The sequence below is a fragment of the Hyperolius riggenbachi genome, chromosome 11 (assembly GCF_040937935.1).
Source record: "Hyperolius riggenbachi isolate aHypRig1 chromosome 11, aHypRig1.pri, whole genome shotgun sequence".
Classification (NCBI taxonomy): domain Eukaryota; kingdom Metazoa; phylum Chordata; class Amphibia; order Anura; family Hyperoliidae; genus Hyperolius; species Hyperolius riggenbachi.
In genome coordinates, this window is record NC_090656.1 from 14404488 (window position 1) to 14430484 (window position 25997).

The 25997-nt window shown below is 45.3% G+C and overlaps 1 protein-coding gene across 5 annotated transcripts in view; it reads left to right on the forward strand.

The window, feature by feature from the left end:
- Positions 1–233: 233 nt before the first annotated feature.
- Positions 234–25997, forward strand: part of NFAT5 (nuclear factor of activated T cells 5) — a 182225-nt gene continuing 156461 nt past the window's right edge. For 2 of the 5 annotated variants that reach the window (XM_068260758.1, XM_068260761.1), the window contains exon 1: positions 234–603. In XM_068260758.1, coding sequence (XP_068116859.1) covers positions 513–603 — 91 coding nt within the window. In that variant the 5' untranslated portion in view covers positions 234–512. Of the gene's footprint in view, positions 604–23161; positions 23328–25997 lie in introns of those variants that run through there. The other 3 variants (XM_068260759.1, XM_068260760.1, XM_068260757.1) reach the window with 2 other exon arrangements.

Sequence of the window (25997 nt, forward strand, 5' to 3'; positions counted from 1 at the left end):
GGCAGCCTTCATATCACTCTCGCTTCAGGTTCCCTTTAAGAAAAGTCCTGCGGAGCTGCACTTTAGCTTGTCATCATGGATGAGAGGAGCGCAGTTATCCGGAGTCACACTTGGCACGGCTGCTGTTGTGCAAGGAGTTAATTTTTAGCAAAGACAAAAGGCAGAGAAGGACCAGCCGTGTTTAACTTGGAAGGAGGCAGCCTGGGAGCTGCCAGACAGGTTTAGGCAGAGCAGCAGAAAGGAATCCTCTCCAGTCAGCCAGCAGCCCTGGCTCTGATCAGGACGCCGATCGCTGCTGCTGTGTGACCTGCAGAGCTGACGCTCTGTCTGCGGAGCTCCCACACAGGAGCACTGTGCCCGTGCCAGGGGGGACCGTCCGATCTGGAGTCGTTCGTGAGCTCTTGAAGCGTCTGCTGTTCTTGGATTTCGCAAACAACAAACAGACTGTTTATTGATTCCTGAACACCGCGGTGACCTTGCGCACATTGGCGGCCCCCCGAGTCAGCGGCGTTATGCGCTCCCTCTCCGAGGACGTCTTCTCTGCTCCGCGCCTTTCAAGTAGATGGAGACCCGGGGTTATATCTGCCGGAGGGAGGCGGAGAGGTAAGTGACCGTTAAACCCCTTCCAAAAATATTTTACACCCCAAAAATATTCTTGGGGAGTGTTGAAATGTTTGGTAGGACTCGTCTTCCTTGCTCTACTAGAGCCCAACTAAAGGTGCATACACACATCCAATTCTGATTGGCCAATCATGGGGGGTGAGGTGGAAAGGACCTTATGACGGATTTAGTGGTGTTCTAAAGTCTGGTACACACCATACAATTTATCTTCAAATAGATGGGTTGAATAGATAATTTCCAACAGGTCCGATCTGATTTCCGATCGATTTTCTGATCACTTCTATACAAAATCAATCAGAAAACAGATCGAACATAAGATTGGACCTATCCGAAATTATATATTCTAACTATCTATCTGACGGTAAATTGTATGGTGTGTACCAGGCTTTAAAAAATGGGCTTATCTGCAAGCACAGAAGACATGTAACAGCCACCCCTCAATCTGATCTGCAAACAGAGGAGACATGTAACAGACATTCTTTAACCTTCTCTGTATATAGAAGAGACACATAACAGTTATCCTTTAATCTTATTTGCAAACAGAAAAGACATGTAACAGCCAATTTTTTGTTAACCAAGCTTGCAGAAGAGACAGGTAACAGCCAACCTTCAAGCCAATTTTATCACCTACATGTAGTAGGAGGGTGAACAGGTTTTGGATACTATGAACAGATTGTGTAAGTACATTTTCATACTACAGGGAGGTGGTAAAATTGGTCAGTGATTGGCCAAAAATTGAAGGTGCGCACCAGATTTAAAGTAAAGCTTAAGATCTTACATCTATACATCTAGCGATTCTGAATCAATCGACAAAGTGATCAACTTCATTGGGAATCGACTTCAGTATAGTTGATCGAAAGTCGATCGACTAATGGCCCACACACAACAAGCGATTCCTATGCAATTCACCTTCACTAACCGATGTTGTGTCTCCATGCCCTGAATGCAAAAATCGATTTACAGTCGATCGAATGATACATAAACAGTAGCTGATTCCTGTGCGATCGACCGATATCCTGCATCCTGCTCGATCGACTAAGCTGGTCGATTCAACATGATACCAGTCACTTTTCATTGATTGGGCATACTGGGACACACTCGATACTCTCTCGATTCCCTGACGATTCGATAAAATGATGGAATCGAATGGTCGATTGTACAGCAAAATCGCTAGATGTACACACATGAGATAAAAGTCTTTGGAAATTGAAAGATCAAAGACCAAGTTTACCCCCTTCCATGTATTAGGAGAGCCAACAGATTCTGAATACTAAAGCTGGGTACGCATGACATAAATCTTTGAAAATGAAAGATCAAATCTGCAGATAATCTTTGTTTAAAAAAAAAAAAAAAAAAAAGTTCACAAAAGACCTCAAAACAGCCAGATGAAATATATTTATCTAGCGATCTTTCAGATTCATCCCTGTGGATCTGATCTGCAGATGAATGTTCGTTAAACAAGGTGTGTATGACTATGACTATGAAAGCATTTTGCAGGAACGGATCTTTTGCATGAGAACAACATCTTTAAGGTTGCCACACATGATACAATAAAATAATCCAATTTTACGGTAATTCGATAAAAACTATCGTATCTCCCGAAAAAATCGAAAGCTTTTTTGTCATTCGACAGAAAAATCCGATCGGATTTCTCGTTTTCTTCGATTTTAATCGGTCCAGAATGCCAGATATTTTTCTTTAATCTTTCTAAAGATTGTATGGTGTGTGTTGGATTGTCAATTTATTAATATACACACCCTAGCAATTTTGTCAGTTTCCAATCATTTTTATCATAATTGGGGGAAAAATTGAACATAGGTGTGTGGTACATTGGTGAGATTTTTGAAATGTTACAATCAGTCAGAAAAATGGATTGCAATTCTTAAATTGAACAGATATTTAAAAAATTGTATGGTGTGTGGCCACCTTTAGAAAGATCAGCCTGTCAAACCTCCCCGACAAACCTCTGCGACAGATAAATTCCTCAGTCTCCTAAGATTTTTATCTGATGTGTGTACTCAGCTTCATAGAATAGACTGTGTAGGTATGGCTCTCATACTACATGGAAGGGGGTAAAATTGGCCTGAGATCTTTAATTTTCCAGACTTTTATCTCATGTGTGTACCTAGCCTTAATGTGAAGTGAGTTAAAATTAAAAATCCAGATACTTCAGCCTGGTACACATTTTCAATTTTGATTGGCCAATCACTGACCGATTTTACCACCTCCATGAGTATGAGAGCCTACCCACACAATCTGCTCATAGTATTCTATACCTATTGACCCTTATACTTCATGGAGGTGGTAAAATTGATCAGTGATTGACCAATCATAATTGAAAGTGTGTACCAGACATTACCTGTGAGAGGTAATGTATGGTAGTGGCTGAATAGTGTAATGGTTAAGGGCTCTGCCTCTGACACAGGAGACCTGGGTTCGAATCTCAGCTCTGCCTGTTCAGTAAACCAGCACCTATTCAGCAGGAGACCTTAGGCAAGTCTCCCTAACACTGCTACTGCCTATAGTGGCTGCAGCTCTGGCGCTTTGAGTCCGCCAGGAGAAAAGCATGATATAAGTGTTTGTCTTTGAGAGGGAAGGCTCTGGTTCCTCTGTCCTCTCTTTTTCCTCTCGTTCCCTCGCCAACCCCCCCCCCCCCCCCCGCCCCCCAGTTTAAATTTGCTGCCTTGGGAGGCTTTAGAAGCACTTGTGCCCTGAGAGTTTAGAATGGGCGGCTCCATACTGCGCATGTGTGGGTGAGCGTATGTGCATTCTCACGCATGCGCAGTATAGAGCCGCCCATCTCTGGAAGCACTCGAGGACAAGAATGCTTCCAATGCCTCCCAAGGGCTTACTGACGGGTATTCCACCAGTTGGGCAAGTGCTGCCAGTGGGGGTGACAACACTGGAAGGAGGGGAGCAAGAGAGGACTTCTACAGGATCCAGAGCTCTCCCTCTCCATAGGGAAGTATCTGCCTTTCTTCTCCAACTCACTTCACATTTACTGTAAAGCGGACCTGATATCAGAACTCCTCTCTGCTCTAAAAGATACACAACAGCATAATAACCTTCAAACAAACCAAAAACATTTCTGTGTCGCAGCTAATACAAATCCTAAACTAAATCTGCACTGTTCATACCTATCAACTTTTTGAGATGAGAAAGAGGGACACTTAAGCCACACCCCTGATCACGCCCCCATCAAACCCATAGTCACGCATACTATAAAGATTTCATAAGAAAAATGTTTTATAATTCACACCACACTGGTCCTTTCTATCCTGATTTATTTTCTTCCATATTAACATTTTAAAATTAGTAATATATCAATTTAAAGGATGGGAATAAAGTTTAGAGTCAATCAAACACATTTTTTAGAAAATAAATATATATATTTACATAGAAAGAGGGACAAATGAGGAGGGAAGAGGGACAGGGCTCCCAAAGAGGGACTGTCCCTCCAAAAGAGGGACAGTTGGGAGCTGTGCAAGCCCCCTGGTCCCGCTGTCACTTCTTTCGGTGTCCTACATTTCCTCTTCACTTCCTGTCCCGTCCTGTGGCAAGCCGAAGTTCAAACAGTAGAGGGCGCTCTACTGTCTGAGCTTCGGCTTGTCACAGGACGGGACAGGAAGTGAAGAGGACTTGGAGAAGAAGGCCAGCATGAAGAAGTAACAGCATGGACCCGGGGACTTGCGCCGGTGGATAGGTGATAGTATTGGTGACGCTATGCTGCGTCTGTCGTCGTCCGGATTGATTGCCGCTAACGACATGCACCTGACCCGCTGACGATCAAGCTAAATTTTCCATCTGGACTGATTGCCTGATGTCAGATGGAAATCGGTCAATCGGTCAACATTTGTGTTAACGATTTCACAGCAGATTCGATAACGCTCTGCTGTATATCGATGGGAAATTGAACAAGTGTATAGGTACCTTAATACTTTTAGCCATAGATCCTGAACAAGCAGGAAGATCCAATGGTACTGACTGCATTTGCAATATGCTTTTTTTAGGTGTGCGATTCAGACACTACTTCAGCCAGAAAGTTAAGCAGGATAGCCAGGAAACTGGTATTGTATAAAAGGAAATAAATATGGCAGCCTCCATATCCCACTCTCCAGGTGTCCTTTAAATCTTATCTGCAAGCAGAGGAGACTTGTAACAGCCACCCACCATCTCTCTGCTTCATGAAGTTTTCTGCAGTGATAAACCTCCACAAACACACATTGGTGCAAGCTGGGTTACCTGATATGGTCAGGCAAGGGTCATGTGATCAACACCATGGCAGTGATCATGTGGTCTTTGAAGATGTTTTGGGGGGGGGGGGGATTGTATTTATCTAATAAGCCATAACAATGCAGCACTGATTTTGCATCTAGGATGAAATGCCACAAGGCAACAGGAGCCCTCTGTTTACATTCATATGGTTGGCCATGTCCTGGGAATGTTGCCTCCCTCCTGCCCACCTGTCAGTGCCCCATTTTGCCCGCCCTCCCCAGTCCCGACCCTGCTGCAGCTGGCAGATGAGTTCCTGATGCAGAAAGGGCCCAGGCAGTGCTTGAAGGCTGATGGGGCTATAAACCGATGGAGGAGAGAGCATTGCATTGTTATACAAAGATACAGCTGTGAACAGGAAGCCGTGTTGGGCAGATGTTTTTCACATCCAGCCACATGTAAACAAAGGGTTGCTGCTGTCTTGTGCTATGTAAACTTAGGGGCATGAATCTACTGCAAAAGGCATACATAACTGCGGCAACAAACATATTGTAGTGCCCAGAATTCATCACCCTTAGGGCTGGAACCCACTGGAGCACTTTTTTGAGCGTTTAGGGAGCGCTTTAAATCCCTAGCGATTACTCTAAATGCTCTGCCAATGTAAATAAATGTAAAAAAATTCTACTGTAGCGATTGCTCTTAGCACAATCGCAATCACATAACATGCAGCATTTCACAATAATATTAAAGAAAACCTGAACTGAAAATTAAAAGTCAAAATAAGCATACACAAGTCATACTTACTTTCCATGTAGTCTACTCCTCAGTGTCTTTCTCCTGTCCCGCGTCCTGTTTGTTCACTGTGATCAAGGGAATTTTCCGTCCTCCATTTTGAAAATGGCCATTACCCATAACAGCTTTCTGGTCAGCACACAGTTAAACTGTAACATCGCCCACTTGAGCCATAGGGAAACATGGACATTACCTGGTACATCAGTTTTCCTCTCAGCTATAACTGACAGCTGCTGATACATAACTGACAGCAACTGATCTATTTCAGATCTGACAAAATATTGTCAGAACTGGAAGGGATTATTGTCAGAAGAAAATGGTGAGCTTCTGAGAGGAACTGATGGCAAGGTAACTATGTAATGTTCATTTGAAGTTACCTCATGTGTTTATTTTAAATATTTTTACTCAGTACAGGTTCTCTTTAAGTATAAAAGCACTGGCAAATCGCTCATAAATCGCTACACATGGCGATTTGTGTGCAATTTTAAATTACTGCATGCTGTAAAAAATATTAAAATAATTTGAAAGGACCAATCAGCATTAAAAAAAACGCTAATCGCAAATCGCTATCACAATCACTGGCAAAAAGCTTCCAAAATCGGCAGAAAAAGGCTCATGAAATCGCTTACAAAACGCTAATTACAAATGCTAACGATTGCGCTAGCGATTTGTAGTGGGTTTTAGGCCTAAGGCAGACCTCTACACCAAAACCAAGTGCATGTTATTTGCTAAATTCAAAAAGTGTGATTAAGATGACAGTGATAAAACTGAAAAGGCTCATACACATTACAAGGCATGTCACCTGGCGGGGATCGGAACCTGATCTCTCGGGTGACATTGCAGCGCCAAGGCTGTACAGACGAGTTGCTCGGCTGCTCCCAGGCGTGGGGTGGGGGGGGGGGGGGGGGTAGAGGGCCGCTGCAGACACACTGGATAATGAGCAGAACCGTTATCAGCAGCCTCAGCCAGGTTTCATCTAGCGAGTGTGCGGAGCTGAAAACATACCTGTTCCAGCCAGTCATGTAAATAATGCCATGGCACTGGTCATGTGACATCTTCCAGAGTCTGTGAGGTGAGATGTATATGTCATTACTGCTGGCATCACTCCCCGGATCCTCAGGATTGTCAGAGACCACAAGACCAGCGCCCAGGCATTAGTCAGGTGACTGGAGGCTGGGTGCCAGATTCCTTTATCATTATGCTGTTTGCTTTAGACATTTGCTTTGAAGTCATGCCTGACCGTTGTTTACATATGCTGAGCTTCATAAAATGTTAGGCCAAGTCCCAACTCAGTATATCTGAGCCCCACATCATCAGTCTGCTACAGAAGCAGTCATGCTGTCTCTTGTACCATGGCAGTGGTCACTGACCCTGACTGTCTCTTGTAATATTCTCTTCTGTAATATCAATGCAGTCTCTGTCTTTCTTTTGTAATAAGGATACAGTCTCTGGATGTCTCTTGTAAAATCGGAACAGTCTCTGGCTGTCACTTGTAACATAGAAAGTCTCTGGCTGTCTTATGTAATATGGATACTGTCTGTCTGTCGTAATATGGAAAGTCTCTGTCTCTTCTGTAATATGGATACAGTCTCTGTCTGTCTCCTATAATATGGACACAGTCTCTGCAGTTGGTAGCAGTGTCTTGCAGTCTCTGGTAGCCTCATGTAATCTGGAAACTGTGGCTGTTTTGTGTAATATGGAAGCAGTCTCTGGCTGTCTCATGTGATCTGGAAGCAGTCTTGTGTAATATGGATACAGTCTCTGGCTGTCTCATGTGATCTGGAAGCAGTCTTGTGTAATATGGATACAGTCTCTGGCTGTCTCGTGTAATCTGAAAGCAGTCTCTGGCTGTTTTATGTAATCTGGAAGCAGTCTCTCGCTGTCTCGTGTAATCTGGAAGCAGTTTCTAGCTGTCTCATGTAATCTGGAAGCAGTCTCTGGCTGTCTCGTGTAATCTGAAAACTATCTCTGGCTGTCTCATGTAATCTGCAAGCAGTCTTGTGTAATATGGATAGTCTCTGGCCGTCTCAAGCAGTCTCTTGCTGTTTTATATAATCTGAAAGCAGTCTCTGGCTGTCTCATGTAATCTGGAAGCAGTTTTGTGTAATATGGATACAGTCTCTGGCTGGCTCATGTAATCTGGAAGCAGTCTCTGGCTGTCTCATGTAATCTGGAAGCAGTCTCTGGCTGTCTCATGTAATCTGGAAGCAGTCTTGTGTAATATGGATACAGTCTCTGGTTGTCTCATGTAATCTGGAAGCAGTTTCTAGCTGTCTCGTGTAATCTGGAAGCAGTTTCTAGCTGTCTCGTGTAATCTGGAAGCAGTCTCTGTCTATCTCGTGTAATGTGGAAGCAGTTTTTAGCTGTCTCATTTAATCTGGAAGCGGTCTTGTGTAATATGGATAAAGTCTCTTGCTGTCTCATGTAATCTGATAGCAGTCTCTGGCTCTCATGTAATCTGGAATCACTCTCTGGCTGTCTCATGTAATCTGGAAGCAGTCTTGTGTAATGTGGATACAGTCTCTGGCCGTCTCATGTAATCTGGAAGCAGTCTTGTGTAATGTGGATACAGTCTCTGGCCGTCTCATGTAATCTGGAAGCAGTCTTGTGTAATGTGGATACAGTCTCTGGCTGTCTCGTGTAATCTGGAAGCAGTTTCTAGCTGTCTCGTGTAATCTGGAAGCAGTCTCTGTCTATCTCGTGTAATGTGGAAGCAGTTTTTAGCTGTCTCATTTAATCTGGAAGCGGTCTTGTGTAATATGGATAAAGTCTCTTGCTGTCTCATGTAATCTGATAGCAGTCTCTGGCTCTCATGTAATCTGGAATCACTCTCTGGCTGTCTCATGTAATCTGGAAGCAGTCTTGTGTAATGTGGATACAGTCTCTGGCCGTCTCATGTAATCTGGAAGCAGTCTTGTGTAATGTGGATACAGTCTCTGGCCGTCTCATGTAATCTGGAAGCAGTCTTGTGTAATGTGGATACAGTCTCTGGCCTTCTCATGTAATCTGGAAGCAGTCTTGTGTAATGTGGATACAGTCTCTGGCCTTCTCATGTAATCTGGAAGCAGTCTTGTGTAATGTGGATACAGTCTCTGGCCTTCTCATGTAATCTGGAAGCAGTCTTGTGTAATGTGGATACAGTCTCTGGCCGTCTCATGTAATCTGGAAGCAGTCTTGTGTAATGTGGATACAGTCTCTGGCCGTCTCATGTAATCTGGAAGCAGTCTTGTGTAATGTGGATACAGTCTCTGGCCTTCTCATGTAATCTGGAAGCAGTCTTGTGTAATGTGGATACAGTCTCTGGCCTTCTCATGTAATCTGGAAGCAGTCTTGTGTAATGTGGATACAGTCTCTGGCCTTCTCATGTAATCTGGAAGCAGTCTTGTGTAATGTGGATACAGTCTCTGGCCGTCTCATGTAATCTGGAAGCAGTCTTGTGTAATGTGGATACAGTCTCTGGCCGTCTCATGTAATCTGGAAGCAGTCTTGTGTAATGTGGATACAGTCTCTGGCCGTCTCATGTAATCTGGAAGCAGTCTTGTGTAATGTGGATACAGTCTCTGGCCTTCTCATGTAATCTGGAAGCAGTCTTGTGTAATGTGGATACAGTCTCTGGCCTTCTCATGTAATCTGGAAGCAGTCTTGTGTAATGTGGATACAGTCTCTGGCCGTCTCATGTAATCTGGAAGCAGTCTTGTGTAATGTGGATACAGTCTCTGGCCGTCTCATGTAATCTGGAAGCAGTCTCGTGTAATGTGGATACAGTCTCTGGCCGTCTCATGTAATCTGGAAGCAGTCTCTTGCTGTTTTATATAATAGCTATCTTATATATGTAGTCCAGTCCTATCAGTTTTCTATTGGTGTGATCACACATAAAAGGTGTAGAGTTCCAATCCTGTCAGGTAAAACGGATAGAAAACTGACAGGAGAGGACTGACTGGACCGGACAGATTTATGTGTGAACCACACCGTAGAGCAGGGGTCCCCAACCACCAGGTCTGGCATCTCGCCCCGCTCCCCCCGCGGCCGCCGCTCCTGTTACCTTATGAGCTGGCGGCCGCTTCCTCTCTTAGATTCCCTGGTTGCCCCTCTCCTCTTTGCAGCATCTTCTATAACTATAGCGCGTCCCTCGGCTGCTGTAAAGAGGAAGGAAGCAGGACAGCGGTTCCCATGGTAACGGTGATTTATATCGTCCCGCTTCCCTCCTCTTTACAGCAGCCGAGGGACGCGCTGCATTTATAGAAGATGCTGCAAAGAGGAGAGGGGCAACCAGGGAATCTAAGAGAGGAAGCGGCTGCCAGCTCATAAGGTAACAGGAGCGGCGGCCGCGGGGGGAGGGGGCACTCAGTGCACCTATCCTAACTACACTGGGGTAACTATACTAGCTTTACTGGGGTAACTATACTGGGCTAACTATACTAGCTATACAGGGGTAACTATACTGGGCTAACTATACTAGCTATACAGGGGTAACTATACTGGGCTAACTATACTAGGCTAAGTATACTAGCTATACAGGGGTAACTATACTGGGCTAACTATACTAGGCTAAGTATACTATCTATACAGGGGTAACTATACTGGGCTAACTATACTAGGCTAAGTATACTATCTATACAGGGGTAACTATACTGGGCTAGCTATACTAGGCTAAGTATACTAGCTATACAGGGGTAACTATACTGGGCTAACTATACTAGGCTAAGTATACTATCTATACAGGGGTAACTATACTGGGCTAACTATACTAGCTTTACTGGGGTAACTATACTAGCTTTACTGGGGTAACTATACTAGCTATACTGGGGTAACTATATTAGCTATACAGAGGTAACTATACTCTAGCTTTAGTAGGGTAACTACTAGCTATAATGCAGTAACTATACTAGCTATATAGGGGTAACTATACTTCCTATACTTGGGTATCTATACTATCTAACTATACTGGGGCAACTATACTCCGTATACAGGGGCAACTGTATTAGCTACCTATACTGGGGGCAACTATACCTAGATACCTACTTACCTATGTACTACACTCCAAATTGGGGAAGGGGCTACCGCCACTAACTCCTCCCCCCCCCCTCCTGGGCCCCAGAGAAAAGGTTAGTCTGGATAGCGGTCCCCGGGCTGGAAAAGGTTGGGGACCCCTGCCTTAGAGTATTAGAGACAGAGGCTCAACAGGACAGCCAGGCAGGCAGTCTGCATTGTTTAAAAGGAAATAAATATGTCAACCTCCATATCCCTCTCACTTCAGGTGGCCTGTGTAATCGCAGTAAGTTATTGTAGTCCAACATTGCAAAGCCTCTGATGAAACCACTGATGCCTATGACAGCCGATCGCTGTGATTGGCTGGCGGAGGGAGGGAAATAAAAGTAAGAAAAAAATAGCTATATTTGTAAAAAACAAAACAAAACACACACATATATATATATATATATATATATATATATATATATATATATATATATATATATTTGGGGGGGAATCACTTGTGTACTGAGTTGTATGGCCCTGCAGCGAGGCTTTAAAGCTGCAGTGGCCTGAATTGTAAAAAATAGCCTGGTCACTAGGGGGTGTAAGCCTACAGTCCAAAGGTGGATAAGTAATAATTTTTGGAGTTTTTTTTCAAAAATCCAGTTCAGACAATACCTACAGGATGGCGCTTCTTCTCCCAACAGCACATTCTGCTACATTTACAGCACCCCCCATCCAGGCTGGTGAGCCGGTGTGACTGAGTGCATCCTTTATGGGCGATCGGGGCAGCAGCGATGCCAAACACAAGCCCTGGTGGCAGATTTTATCAGCTCACGCCCAGATCTGCGGCTGGGCACGTCTGTGCAAGGTCGCTGCGGGGCCGTGACGTTACCTGCTGTCCACACCACAGGGAACCGGCCGGACAGGTTGTGCTTCTTGGTGTGGATCCTGATCATTATCAGCAATTAGCTGATGTGCAACCGCTGCATCCCAGCTTCAGAGAAACAGCCCGACCGGCATCTTACATCACATTCTGAGAACTGATCCAGCAAGTTCCCACGGATAAACAATCGCCATCTCCAATCAGTGAGCGAAGGGTTAATGCACACGGCAGGTGATTCTTGGCATTTAAAGAGACACTGAAGCGGAAAAAAAATTATTATATAATTGGTATGTGTAGTACAGCTAAGAAATAAAGAAATAAAACATTAGGAACAGCTACGAAATAAAACATTAGGAGCAGAGACATAAGTCTAATATTGTTTCCAGTACAGGAAGAGTTAAGAAACTCCAGTTGTTATCTAAAAAATGCAAAAAATCCATTGAGCTCCACTACTTTCAAAGTAGAAGAGAGTTCTGTCTTCTGAAACTTGTTATCTCAACTGTCTGTCACTGTTTTTTCTTTTTCTCCCAAGAGGACAGGTCAATAGTTCACAAGACTGCTCTGTAAAAATATTTGGAATGCTGAGTAGTGTGTAAAGTGCAAATATTAAAGAATAATGCAATCTTATAAAAAACATATGACTGAAAATAAAAATATGAGAAATTATCTAGTAATTATCTGTACTACATATACAATTCATTATATCATAATTTTTTTTTCGTTTCACTGTCTCTCAGTGACACATTGTCATAAATCCACTAAGCATTCAGTATTGCAGAAAACAGCTGATTTTACTGATCATCTTGCCAAATGCCAATTCACTAAAGCTATTACCGCATTGAAAATTAAAATTACCGACTAGTGAGGTAAATTACCGACTTGTGCAGTAAATACCTCACACAGCACATGTCTAATGCCAAGTCACAAAGATCAGAGTAGTCAGCTAAGTACTGTAAGTCCAAATGTTCAGTATTTAAATTCCTGGTACACACGATGAGATTTTTTTGGCAGATTTACTGCCACATCGATTATTTCCAACATGACCGAAAAGAAGTGAATGGAAAATCAGATCAGAAAATTGATGGAATTCAGATGGGACATGTTGGAAATTACCGATCTGGCAGTAAATCTGCCATAAAATCTCACCATGTGTACCAGGCATTAGACCATCTGGACTTACTGTTAACAAACAATTACCATGAGATAACACTGATAGAGAAGGCAGACAGCCAATAGGAAGAGCCTCCTGGTCCCTGCTTCTCACCCATTTGATCCGATGCCCTGGTTGGCGGGACATTACACACAAAAAAAGTGCAAGAGGAGACATTGGAAAAGGCTTTTACATGTCTCTTTAGCTGTGCAGCTCTCTATACTGATACACAGAAGTGAGACCTCTAGTGGCTGCATGCACATCTACATGCATACAGGTGGCATTTTACTTACTTACAAAACAATGGCACACAGAGAGAAGAAACTCAGCTGGCTGCCTGAAGCTCTACAGCTGGTGAGACATACTGAGCAAGCAGGGCTTGGTGAATTGAGGCAACATTTTTCAGTGAATTACAGAACTTTTAACGCATGTGAGGAAATCTTATTGAATTTGAAAAAAAAAGTGTGAAATACCGAAAGCTTTTTTTTTCAGAAAAAATTGCATGTGCTTTTCCAGATTTGAGAGCCCAAGGCTACAGTGGAAACACAGCTTAACCACCTTACGACCGCCTATTGCCAAAAGGTGGCCACAAGATGGCTCCCCCAGGACCGCCTAACGTCAAGTCCTGGGGGAGTGTTTTGCAGGGGATCACGCGCGCGTATGCGCACGCATCCCCACTTGAGTAATGGAGCGGAGCTCCCTTAACAGTCTGCCGGCTGCAATCGTTGCCGGCAGACACTTTGATGGCAAAACCGCCGTTTATTGATGTTGTACAGCGCTGCGATCTCCTGCAGCGTTGTACGAGGACAGCTCTGTCACTGAGCTGTCCCCTCTATTGGCTCCAAAGATGATTGCCAGTCATAGGTTTATGCCTAGGAGAGCCAATCACACTGATTGGCTCTCGGGGGGGGGGGGGGGGGGGATGTATGGAGGAAGGGAGGGTTAGGCTGAACATATGAAAAACTCATGTTACTCAGTGGGTTAGTTCACTCTTCTCACGCGCAGAAAATAAAACCCTGATTTTGTGCACATTTCGGCAGTTTTCTCTATCAATTACATTAGCTGCTGTGAACAAATGTGCACGTTTTCCTGCATAGCAACACACTTGGGGCTTGATTGACTAAACCATGATAACCCAACACACCTTATCAAAAATATCACACCTTATCAAAGTTAACACGCCTTATCAGAGTAGCATAACAAGCGCTAGGAACTTATGCCTGCTATTTGGCAATGGCACTCATCCTGCCCTGAGCCCCTGCGGGTTCATAGCGCTCGCTATGCTACTCTGATGAGGTGTGTTAACCCTGATAAGGTGTGATATCTTTTCATAAGGTGTGATATTTGAGTTATCACGGTTTAGTGAATAAGTATGTGCAGAAAACTGAAAGACAAGTGTGTTCCCTGCCTCAGGTTACAGTCAGAAGAAAGAGATCCGGCCAGGTTGCTGCGGGTCACATGCTGAGTTCTGTGACATGACTGCGGATATCGCTGGACTGGCAATGTAACGTGAGAATCGCCCTTGTTCTGTCTGCCGCTATTACTGCTCCCTTTTCACAATACCCGCAGTGAGAGTAGAGAGAGTCGGGCAGATACAGTTTCCAATGTTAAGAAAGGCTGTTGTGTGTAATGTGAGTGGCAGTGATCATGTGACCAGGAGTCACATGACTGAATCCTTGTCTTGTTTTGCAGCTCAACCTCATCTTTTGACACCTGTATAATTGTCTACCGCTTTTGTGATTGTAACGGCTGATAGTAAAATAACACTGCAGCCCCCGGTGCTTCGTAAAGGAGTCTCAAAATGGTCTGTAGTTCTTAAAGGACCACTATCACAATTTTTATTTTACATTTAAATAAATACATGTGTACACATTCCCATAGCTCCCTACTGTCCCTCTTTTGGAGGGACAGTCCCTATATCCTCCTCATTTGTCCCTCTTTCAGGACTTTGTCCCTCTTTCTATGTAAATATATTTATCTACTAAAAATGTGTTTGACTCTAAACTTTATTCCCATCCTTTAAATTGATATATTACTAATTGTAAAATGTTAATATGAAGGAAAATGAACCAGGATAGAAAGGACAAGTGTTGTTTGAATTATAAAACAACATATTTTGCTTATGAAATCTTTGTGACTAGAGGTGCGATGGGGGCGTGATCAGAGGTGTGGCTTAAGTGTCCCTCTTTCTCATCTCAAAAAGTTGGGAGGTATGCATTCCTAGTAGTACATTTCTCCTAGAGTAAAATGCACTATACATGACTTTTCTCCTAAGTTGCTGTCACTTACATTAGACCAGGGGTCCCCAAACGTTTTGGGTCGAGGGCCAGGTCAACATACTTCAGACTGCTGGGGGGGAAGGGAGTATAAATAAGATGGTGTAGAAGTCTTTGCCAGACAGTTAAGCATACCCAGGTGACAACCTGCAATCCAATTAGACAGCAGTGTCACCTGATGGGGAATTTGATTGAAACTCAGTGAATTACTGCTTTCTGGCTTCCATGTGGATGGGTGGTGCCAGCACTGCTATTCTATATGCGGACCACCAATATTTAAAGATGTAGCTGACCGTATCTATAAGTACAATAAGGGTATTAGAGGCGCCCTGGTGTAATAAAAGCATCTAAAAGCAGTTTAAAAACGGAAAATAAATTTGAGGTAGCTTACCTCAGTGACGAAAAAAAGGTTTTTATTCGTAGCACAGGCAACGCGTTTCACGGGTCAGAGCCCGCTTCCTCAGGCCAATAACAGTGCCAAACTAAATGAGCCTCTCTGAATCTGTCATTTAGTTTGGCACTGTTATTGGCCTGAGGAAGCGGGCTCTGACCCGCAAAACGCGTTGCCTGTGCTACTAATAAAAACCTTTGTAATATACAAAGATTTTTTCGTCACTGAGGTAAGCTACCTCAAATTTATTTCCCGTTTTTAAACTGCTTTTAGATGCTTTTATTACTCCAGGGCGCCTCTTATACCCTTATTGTGCAATCATACCCCCTTACCTCAACAATCTGCGGTGTGGGTACAGATCACACGTGGCTTCGACCACGGCGGATATCTGTCCCCTTTCTTTTACCTAGGAGACAGACCGCATCCAGGTCCCTAGGGACCACCCCGAGTGGAGTCGGGTTTGTTGTCTCCACCTGCTTCCTGCGGTCGGTTACCCCTCTGCAACCCACCTTTGTGAGTAGTGTCTTACTTTTATTACGTTCCATTGTTTTTGACATACTACACCATTGGGCTCCCACTTTTGTCTCCTGTATCTTTTTACTAGAGGGTGTTTTTGACACCCACATCCCACTATGTATCTATAAGTAATACATTTTGTGTGTGGGGGGCCGGTAAAAAAGCCTCAGGGGGCCACATTCGGCCCACGGGCCTTAGTCTGCATTAGACAGTAACAATCTGACAGACTACTTAAAGGGGAACTTCAGCCTAAACAAACATACTGTCATCAAGTTACATTAGTTATGTTAATTAGAATAGATAGGGAATAATCTCTTACCCACCCTGTTTTAAAAGAACAGACAAATGTTTGTGATTCATGGGGGCTGCCATCTTTGTCATGGGGGCAGCCATCTTTTTGGTTGAAAGGAGCTGACAAGGAGCAGGAGACACAGTTCCAACTGTCCTGTGTCCTGATCACCCCTCCCAGCTGCACACCCTAGGCTTCAAATGTAAAAAAAAAAATTGCACCAAAACGGCAGAAAGAACAACAGAAATCCCATCATGCTTTGCACAGCATCAGGGGAAAAAAGCCCGGGCAGTTTTCTTCTGTGCAGCTAAAAAAGAGGCTTGTAGTATAAGAGAAACAAAGTTCTGATGCTGTGAAACTGTTTAAGAGACCCCAAGCCTTTTCAGTGCTGCTGAGTTGATTTTTAGTCCGGAGGTTCACTTTAAAAACCCAACAGATCTACCTCCTCATGGTGGATTGCAAGTATTTCCTTCATTCCTTACAAAATGCATTCCGTGAAATGGATCAATACAAGTCACGCGTGCGTCATCACGCCAGTCGCTTTAAGCGCCCTGCGTGGTTCTCTAAAGACTGAACCGCCAGGCGCTCGCACACCCGACTTTGCCCAAAGTCTCCAGATTACCGGAGCCGCCATTGAGACCAAGAGGATGCCGGGGGACCTCGCAGGCTATGTGGGGGCTAGGGGAAGCCCCAAGCAAGTCCAGATTTTCAATTTATGCCTCTGCTCAGGGCCCCTTTAAAGAGCACCCAAGGTAAATGAGTAAACATTTCAGCATGCAAGTGACAGTCTCTGCCTAGAATTAGAAGTGATGGGATATGGAATACTTAGTGTAGGCTATCTAGAAAGAGAACTCCGTTTCCAGATATGCCTAGTCAGATTCAACAAGATGCTAATAATTCTGGCTTAAAGTGGATCCGAGATAAACTTTTACTCATTGCATAATTGTGCCCCTTACATATAGTTTATAGGGCATTTTTTAACCCAAATAGTTTTTGTTTTAATACCCTAAAAACTAAACAAGCCTCACACACATTTCCTCCAGCGCCTAGGCATTCTGAGTCCCCTGCAGCAAGCGCTCATGGGAGCTCAGTTTGGGGAGAAGGAGGCTTTTCCTGAAGGAGGAGGAGTTACCAGCGAGAGATTTCAGAGGCAAGGGGGCGGAGAGGGGAGTGGAGTATATGGATAAGTTACTTGCTATAGTTAGTTTTCACTCGGATCCACTTTAAAGGGGTTCTGTGGAGTGCTGAAGTAAAAAAAAGACTGGCACTTCCTGGGGCCTCTATCAGCCCCCTGTAGCTGTCATGTCCCGCCCCGCCCTCCTCTGATCGCTCGTTCCCCGCCGCCGGCACCAGTCAATTATTCGTCAAACAAGACGAAAAGTGCGCCCTCCCTCTTGCGTCTCCGGGAGCTTACTGCGCAGGCGCAGTATGAGGTTTTCTTGTACTGTGCCTGCACAGTAAGCCCCCAGAGACGCGAGCCACAGCCATGCAGATGTGTAATTAGACCGGGACCGGCGGCGTGGAACGAGTGATCGGAGGACGGCGTGGGACAGGACAGCTACAGGGAGATGATAGAAGCCCCAGGTAAGTGTCAGTTTTTGTTTATTTCAGCACTCCACAGAACCCCTTTAAGGTGAACCATGGATGGGGCGGGGGAGCCAAAACTTGCCTGGGTAGAAGGAAATCTGTAGAGCAGTGTTCCCAAACCCTGTCCTCAAGGCCCCCCCAACAGTGCATGTTTTGTGGAAATCCACAGAGGTAGTCAGCTCTGCTGAGACACTAATTACCTCACCTGTGCATAGTGGTGGTTTTCTGCAAAACATGCACTGTTGGTGGGCTTTAAGGACAGGGTTGGGGAACTCTGCGTAGAAGGCAGAGGCTCTCTTCCTCAACTCCACCAAAGTGTTTTCTATTCTACCCTGGATTATCTGTCAATCTACTTTTTCAACTGATTAACAGAAAGGAATAAAACCGTGATAATAAACACTCATTGTTGTGCCATGTTGGTGCGCATGCATTTATTACCTGATTAATCTCTGCAAACTCCAAGCACCATAACTGGAACCTGGGACTGCAGTGTTGCCCAATGGATTGAGTTGATGTGGCTTTTCTCATATCTGGGGGTTGGGAGAAGGGGAATAGTCATACATCTCTCCACCACTGACTATGATGAATATCTGGGGGTTGGGAGAAGGGGAATAGTCATACATCTCTCCACCACTGACTATGATGAATATCTGGGGGTTGGGAGAAGGGGAATAGTCATACATTTCTCCACCACTGACTATGATGAATATCTGGGGGACGGGAGAAGGGGAATAGTCATACATCTCTCCTCCACCACTGACTATGATGAATATCTGGGGGATGGGAGAAGGGGAATTTAGTCATTCTTCTCTCTATAACTCGGGTAATACCCGTAGGATGGGAGATTAGTCATTCTCCTCTCTAGCATTCACTGGGCTCTATTCACAATAGTGATAAATATCGACCAAAATATCTCCATTTTCAAATTCACATTTTTTTCTCCCTAAATTACCTCTTGAGGTAAAAGTGTGATAATTAACTCAAAATTTGTCTCCAGTTTGAGATTCTCAATTGAAAAGTTGGTGTTAATTAAGGATTTATTTATCACCTACAAATGTTAGGTGAGAATTATCACTTCTCGGCTTTTGGCCTTCAGGATGGAGCCTTTTGAGCTTTCTTTGCTCAAGTTTGTCAATTTTACATAGAAGGCAGAAAAGACAAGTGTGTCTAATCTCAAGGCGCACTTTCACACCTCATACAGTCTTTTAGATGATTTTATAGATGCCGAGGAGGAAATTCATCTCTGCTCTAAAAGATAAGCAACAGCATAATAACCTTTAAAGAAAAACCCTTTTTGTTACAGCTGATACAAATCCAACAAAAAAATCTTCTGTGTACTTCCTGCTTTCATGGAAGCAGACATAGGGTTAACATTCTGTGTTTACACATTAGCTGCTCTGCTGAGGCAGCCAGCTGGCACAGCTGAGAGCTCTAATTACAGGGGGGAATTAGACAGGCTAAGCGCTCTATATACATACAGGGTGCATTTCTATATGTCTTCCTTCTGTCCTGCGCAAGAGTTGAGGTCCCACTGTAAATGTGACAGGCTTTCCTGGGTGGTCTCTGTGTAATGGGTGGCAAGTATATGGGCTGCCCTACAGTGGTCAAAAAAGCTTTATTTCCGTACATATTACTGACAGTTTTATCACCTGTTTAATCACCTATTTTACCGCACTTTTATCAAACATTTATCACACTTTCTAAATTTTTAGTGAATACTCAAAAAAAAATCGGTAATTATCACTGGAGGTATTTTTTCACCTAAAAAAAGAGTTACCGCGCATCGTTTTGTGAATAGAGCCCACTATGATAAATATCTGGGGGATAGGAGAAGGGGAAGAGTCATCCGCCTCTCTAGCACTCGCTATAATGAATAACTGGGGAATGAGAGAAGGGGAATAGGCCTTCTCCTCTCCAGCACTTACTATGATAAATACCCAGGGGAAGGGAGTGGCGTTATTCTCCACTCCAGCACTCACTATAATGAATAACTGGGGGGTGGGAGAAGGGAAATAGCCATTGTCCTCTCCAGCACCCACTATGATGAATAACTGGGGGATAGGAGAAGAGAAAAGGCGAGTAGTCATCCACCTCTCCTGCACTATGGTAAACATCTGGGGGGTGGGAGAAGTAGAATAGCCATTCGCTTCTCCAGCACTCACTATAATGAATAACTGGGGGACGGGAGAAGGGTTGTTAGTCATTATCCTCTCTAGCAATCACTATGATAAATATCTGGGGAATAGACAAGGGATATAGTCATTCACTTCATCAGCACACACTATGATATCTGGGGGATAGGAGAAGGGGGAATAGTCATCTGCCTCTCTACATTCACTATAATCAATAACTGGGGGATGAGAGAAGTGAAATTGACATTCCCCTTTCTAGCACTCACTATGATCAATACCTGGGGGATAGGAGAAGAGAAATAGCCATTGTCCTCTCCAGCACGCACTATGATGAATAACTGGGGGATAGGAGAAGAGAAATAGCCATTTTCTAGCACTCACTATGATGAATAACTGGGGGATGGGAGAAAGGGATTAGTCATCCAGCAATCACAAATGGTCAATGAGCTGCTAATTACTAATTGGCCTGCATGAAAAAGTAATGCATATTATCTACATCTTGAAATTGGTTCACCCCCCAAAATTGAGCAGGATCTGCATTTAACGGGGCCAGTTTAAAGCTGCATATAAAAGATTGTGGTTGAGGGGTCATCCCTACTGACCAGTGATGACTATAATGATTGGGAAGGGAGGTAAGAGTCAATCTCCTCCTAGACACTAGACTGATGATCTAGGAGGTTGGAGGAAGGGTTAATCACTCACTATAAAGGGTATGGGGTGTGGATAATGGGTTATTCTCCAGCTCAACAGTCACTATAATTATGATCTGGGTGTTACTGCTTAGCATCCTCTATAATGATGGTCAGGGGAGAAGAAAGGCCATCCTCCTGTCCAGAACTCTATAATAATGGTGAGGTGGAGGAGACAGGTCATACTCCTGCCACTCTATAATAATAATAGTCTGTGGAGAATGTTCTTGCTCTTCAACCAGTACCCTCTATGAAGATGGTCAGAGGGGAAGGTAGGCTATCAACTTCCAGCCAAGAAGCCTCTATAATGATCATTTGGGAAAGAAGGCAGTCGACATTCTTCTGCCAAGGTCCAGCAGCCTCTATCAAAAATATCAGTGGGCGAATGTAGCGGTCACCTTCTTTTACCAGCACCCTCTTTAACGATGGTCAGAATAGAAGGTAGGGGGCACCTTCTTCCACCAGCACCCTCTGTAACGATGGTCAGGATAGAAGATATGGGTCACCTTCTTCTACCAGCACCCTCTATAATGATGGTCAGGATAGAAGGTAGGCGGCGTCACCTTCTTCTACCAGCACCCTCTATAATGATGGTCAGGATAGAAGAAGGTAGGGGTCACCTTCTTCCACCAGCACCTTCTATAATGATGGTCAGGATAGAAGGTAGGGGTCACCTTCTTCCACCAGCACCCTCTATAATGATGGTCAGGATAGAAGGTAGGGGTCACCTTCTTCTACCAGCACCCTCTATAATGATGGTCAGGATAGAAGGTAGGGGTCACCTTCTTCTACCAGCACCCTCTATAATGATGATCAGGATAGAAGGTAGGGGTCACCGTCTTACACCAGCACCCTCTATAATGATGGTCAGGATAGAAGGTAGAGGACACCTTCTTCCACCAGCACCTTCTATAATGATGGTCAGGATAGAAGGTAGGGGTCACCTTCTTCTACCAGCACCCTCTATAATGATGGTCAGGATAGAAGGTAGGCGTCACCTTCTTCTACCAGCACCCTCTATAATGATGGTCAGGATAGAAGGTAGGGGTCACCTTCTTCCACCAGCACCATCTATAATGATGGTCAGGATAGAAGGTAGGGGTCACCTTGTTCCACCAGCACCATCTATAATGATGGTCAGGATAGAAGGTAGGGGTCACCTTGTTCCACCAACACCCTCTATAATGATGGTCAGGATAGAAGGTAGGGGACACCTTCTTCCACCAGCACCTTCTATAATGATGGTCAGGATAGAAGGTAGGGGTCACCTTCTTCCACCAGCACCATCTATAATGATGGTCAGGATAGAAGGTAGGGGTCACCTTCTTCCACCAGCACCATCTATAATGATGGTCAGGATAGAAGGTAGGGGTCACCTTCTTCCACCAGCACCCTCTATGATGGTCAGGATAGAAGGTAGGGGTCACCTTCTTCTACCAGCACCCTCTATGATGGTCAGGATAGAAGGTAGGGGTCACCTTCTTCAACCAGCACCTTCTATAATGATGGTCAGGATAGAAGGTAGGGTTCACCTTCTTCCACCAGCACCATCTATAATGATGGTCAGTATAGAAGGTAGGGGTCACCTTCTTCCACCAGCACCCTCTATGATGGTCAGGATAGAAGGTAGGGGTCACCTTCTTCTACCAGCACCCTCTATGATGGTCAGGATAGAAGGTAGGGGTCACCTTCTTCAACCAGCACCTTCTATAATGATGGTCAGGATAGAAGGTAGGGGTCACCTTCTTCTACCAGCACCTTCTATAATGATGGTCAGGATAGAAGGTAGGGGTCACCTTCTTCTACCAGCACCCTCTATAATGATGGTCAGGATAGAAGGTAGGCGTCACCTTCTTCTACCAGCACCCTCTATGATGGTCAGGATAGAAGGTAGGGTTCACCTTCTTCCACCAGCACCATCTATAATGATGGTCAGTATAGAAGGTAGGGGTCACCTTCTTCCACCAGCACCCTCTATGATGGTCAGGATAGAAGGTAGGGGTCACCTTCTTCAACCAGCACCTTCTATAATGATGGTCAGGATAGAAGGTAGGGGTCACCTTCTTCTACCAGCACCCTCTATAATGATGGTCAGGATAGAAGGTAAGAGTCACCTTCTTCTACCTGCACCCTCTATAATGATGGTCAGGATAGAAGGTAGGGGTCACCTTCTTCCACCAGCGCCCTCTATAATGATGGTCATGGTCACATTCCAGCCCAGTAGCCTCTATAATGATAACCCGGGGGAGAGAATAAATATTAGGGTCACTTCCTTCGGGCATCTCCATCTCGCGCACACTTTTGCCTTCAGCAGCACGCGGACACACAGAGCAGCCAATCAGCTTCCTTCTCGCGCACATGGTACAATGCTACCTTGCTACAGACGTCGAACCTACGTCCCTCTAAGCCCCTCCCCTAACAACGTCACATAGTAAGCTCTGCCTCCTCCCACCGCAGACGTGATTGGCAGGCATGCTGTTGTTATGGGCGGTCACGGAGAATGACGTTCTTGGAGGACTTGGCACCGCCCTTAGTTACGACTGCCTTAGCGTGAGGGCCCTGGCACCGCCCTTAGATACAGTCACCCGTCTGTCACGCAGTAAGCCCCGCCTCTCGCTGGTGTCGGTGTCCGAGTGTGGCCAGGCCCCGCCCCGCGCTTGCGCAGTGGTGCGTCAGTGGGGGGCGTGTTGTCGGTGGTTGCTGTCAGTGTTCCCGACTGAGTTCGTCGCTCCGGCGGCCATGCCCTCCGACTTCATCTCTCTGCTCAGCTCTGACCTTGACCTGGACTGTCCGAAGTCTCTGTACTCCCGAGGTGAGGGGGCGGGGCCCTCGGGGTGTCCTGGGAGGCGGGAGAGTGTGGCCTCCGCTGCTGGCTGTAACCCCTGGCAACCAGGGGGCGTTACGCGTGACCATGTTACTCTGCGCCGTCCCTACGTCACGCCTGGCAGCTTATCAGACCCCTTCCTGTGTTACCCCTAGCAACCTGTCTGTGCTCTCTGTAACCTCTTCCTGTGTTACCCCTGGCAACCTGTCTGTGCTCTCTGTAACCCCTTCCTGTGTTACCCCTGGCAACCTGTCTGTGCTCTCTGTAACCCCTTCCTGTGTTACCCCTGGCAACCTGTCTGTGCTCTCTGTAATCCCTTCCTGTGTTACCCCTGGCAACCGGTCTGTGCTCTCTGTAACCCCTTTCTGTGTTACCCCTGGCAACCGGTCTGTGCTCTCTGTAACCCCTTCCTGTGTTACCCCTGGCAACATGTCTGTGCTCTCTGTAACCCCTTCCTGTGTTACCCCTGGCAACCTGTCTGTGCTCCCTGTAACCCCTTCCTGTGTTACCCCTGGCAACCTGTCTGTGCTCTCTGTAACCCCTTCCTGTGTTACCCCTGGCAACCTGTCTGTGCTCTCTGTAACCCCTTTCTGTGTTACCCCTGGCAACCTGTCTGTGTTCTCTGTAACCCCTAACTGTGTTACCCCTGGTAACCTGTCTGTGTTCTCTGTAACCCCTTCCTGTGTTACTCCTGGCAACCTGTCTGTGTTCTCTGTAACCCCTTCCTGTGTTACTCCTGGCAACCTGTCTGTGCTCTCTGTAACCCCTTCCTGGGTTACCCCTGGCAACCAGTCTGTGCTCTCTGTAACCCCTTCCTGTGTTACCCCTGGCAACCTGTCTGTGCTCTCTGTAACCCCTTCCTGTGTTACCCCTGGCAACCTGTCTGTGCTCTCTGTAACCCATTCCTGTGTTACTCCTGGCAACCTGTCTGTGCTCTCTGTAACCCCTTCCTGTGTTACCCCTGGCAACCTGTCTGTGCTCTCTGTAACCCCTTCCTGTGCTACCCCTGGCAACCTGTCTGTGCTCTCTGTAACCCCTTCCTGTGTTACCCCTGGCAACCTGTCTGTGCTCTCTGTAACCCCTTCCTGTGTTACCCCTGGCAACCTGTCTGTGCTCTCTGTAACCCCTTCCTGTGTTACCCCTGGCAACCTGTCTGTGCTTTCTGTAACCCCTTCATGTGTTACCCCTAGCAATCTGTCTGTGCTCTCTGTAACCCCTTCATGTGTTACCCCTGGCAATCTGTCAGTGCTCTCTGTAACCCCTTCCTGTGTTACCTCTGGCAACCTGTCAGTGTTCTTTGTAACCATTTCTGTATCATTCCTGACATACACCAACTGTGTAACCCCTTCCTGTATCATCCCTGAGAAACTGTCACACCCCATCCTGTGTTACCCCTGGCAACCTGTCAGTGTTCTCTGTGTAACGCCCTCCTGTATCACCCGTGTCAAACTGTCAGACGCCTTCTTGTGTTACTCCTGGCAACCTATCAGTATTCTCTGTAACCCCTTCTTGTATCACAGGTGACAAATTGTCCAAACCCCTTCCTGTGTTACCCCTGGCAACCTGTCTGGGTTCTCTTTAACCCCTTCCTGTGTAATTCCTGTCAGACCCCTTCCTGTATCACCCCTGACAAACTGTCAGACTTGTTGTATGAGCTTGCTATCTTTTTTTGTATTCCATTAAGGTTTGGAATGTGTTAATGATAGTAAGTCTATATATAAGATGCAAAAAAATCAAGGTAAGGTTTGCATGCACATTTCATACAAACTGTATGCCGTTTGGAATTGGCCCAATCTAATTCTCAATGAGAAGTGTATCTGATTCCAAGTGGCAATACATTTGCATGCAACCCCATTATTAGCATCTCATGGACCATATCCAGTGGTCTTGAGTAGTGACCAATCAGACGCATCTGGCCTTTTTTTTTAGACCTGCCTAGTAGGTATTTCACCCCAGGTATAATTGTTTGTTGTGTACAGATCTTTTGCTATCCCTTCCCTCTGCTAATTACTGCTCTTCATGCGTGGCAGACAGAATATCCCATTGGCTTCTTATATGTCTGACAACTTGCCTTTACTCCACCTGCGTTGTGGCCGCCCGGTCGGTACAACCCACTGTTGACAACTTTTACTTCTGTGATTTGTCTTATTTGACCAGTGCTCTTACTGTACTGGTGATAGCTTGCATATCTCATGCCAACTATACTGTGGTTAGACTGGTGGACAGAGTTTGGCTTATCTCTGTGGTTCTCCGGTGATAGCTTGCTTATTTCACGTCACCTGTACTGTGGGTGGATTGGTGGACAGAGTCTACCTTTGGCTTATCTCTGTGGTTCTCTGATTATTGTCTTAAAACCACCAGAAACAAGCATTAAGCTAATATTGTCAGATCTGACAAAATGTCAAACACCTGATCTGCTGCATGCTTGTTCAGGGTCTAGGGCAGGGGTCCCCAAACATTTTGGGTGGAGGGCCGGGTCAACATACTTCAGACTGCTGGGGGGCCGGAGTATACATAAAATGATGCGGGCTTTGCGGGCCAGACAGTGAAGCATAACCAGGTGACAACCTGCAGTCCAATTGGACAACAGTGTCACCTGATGTGGAATTTGATTGGAAACCAGCAAATTACTGCTTTCTGGCTTCATTCTATATGCGG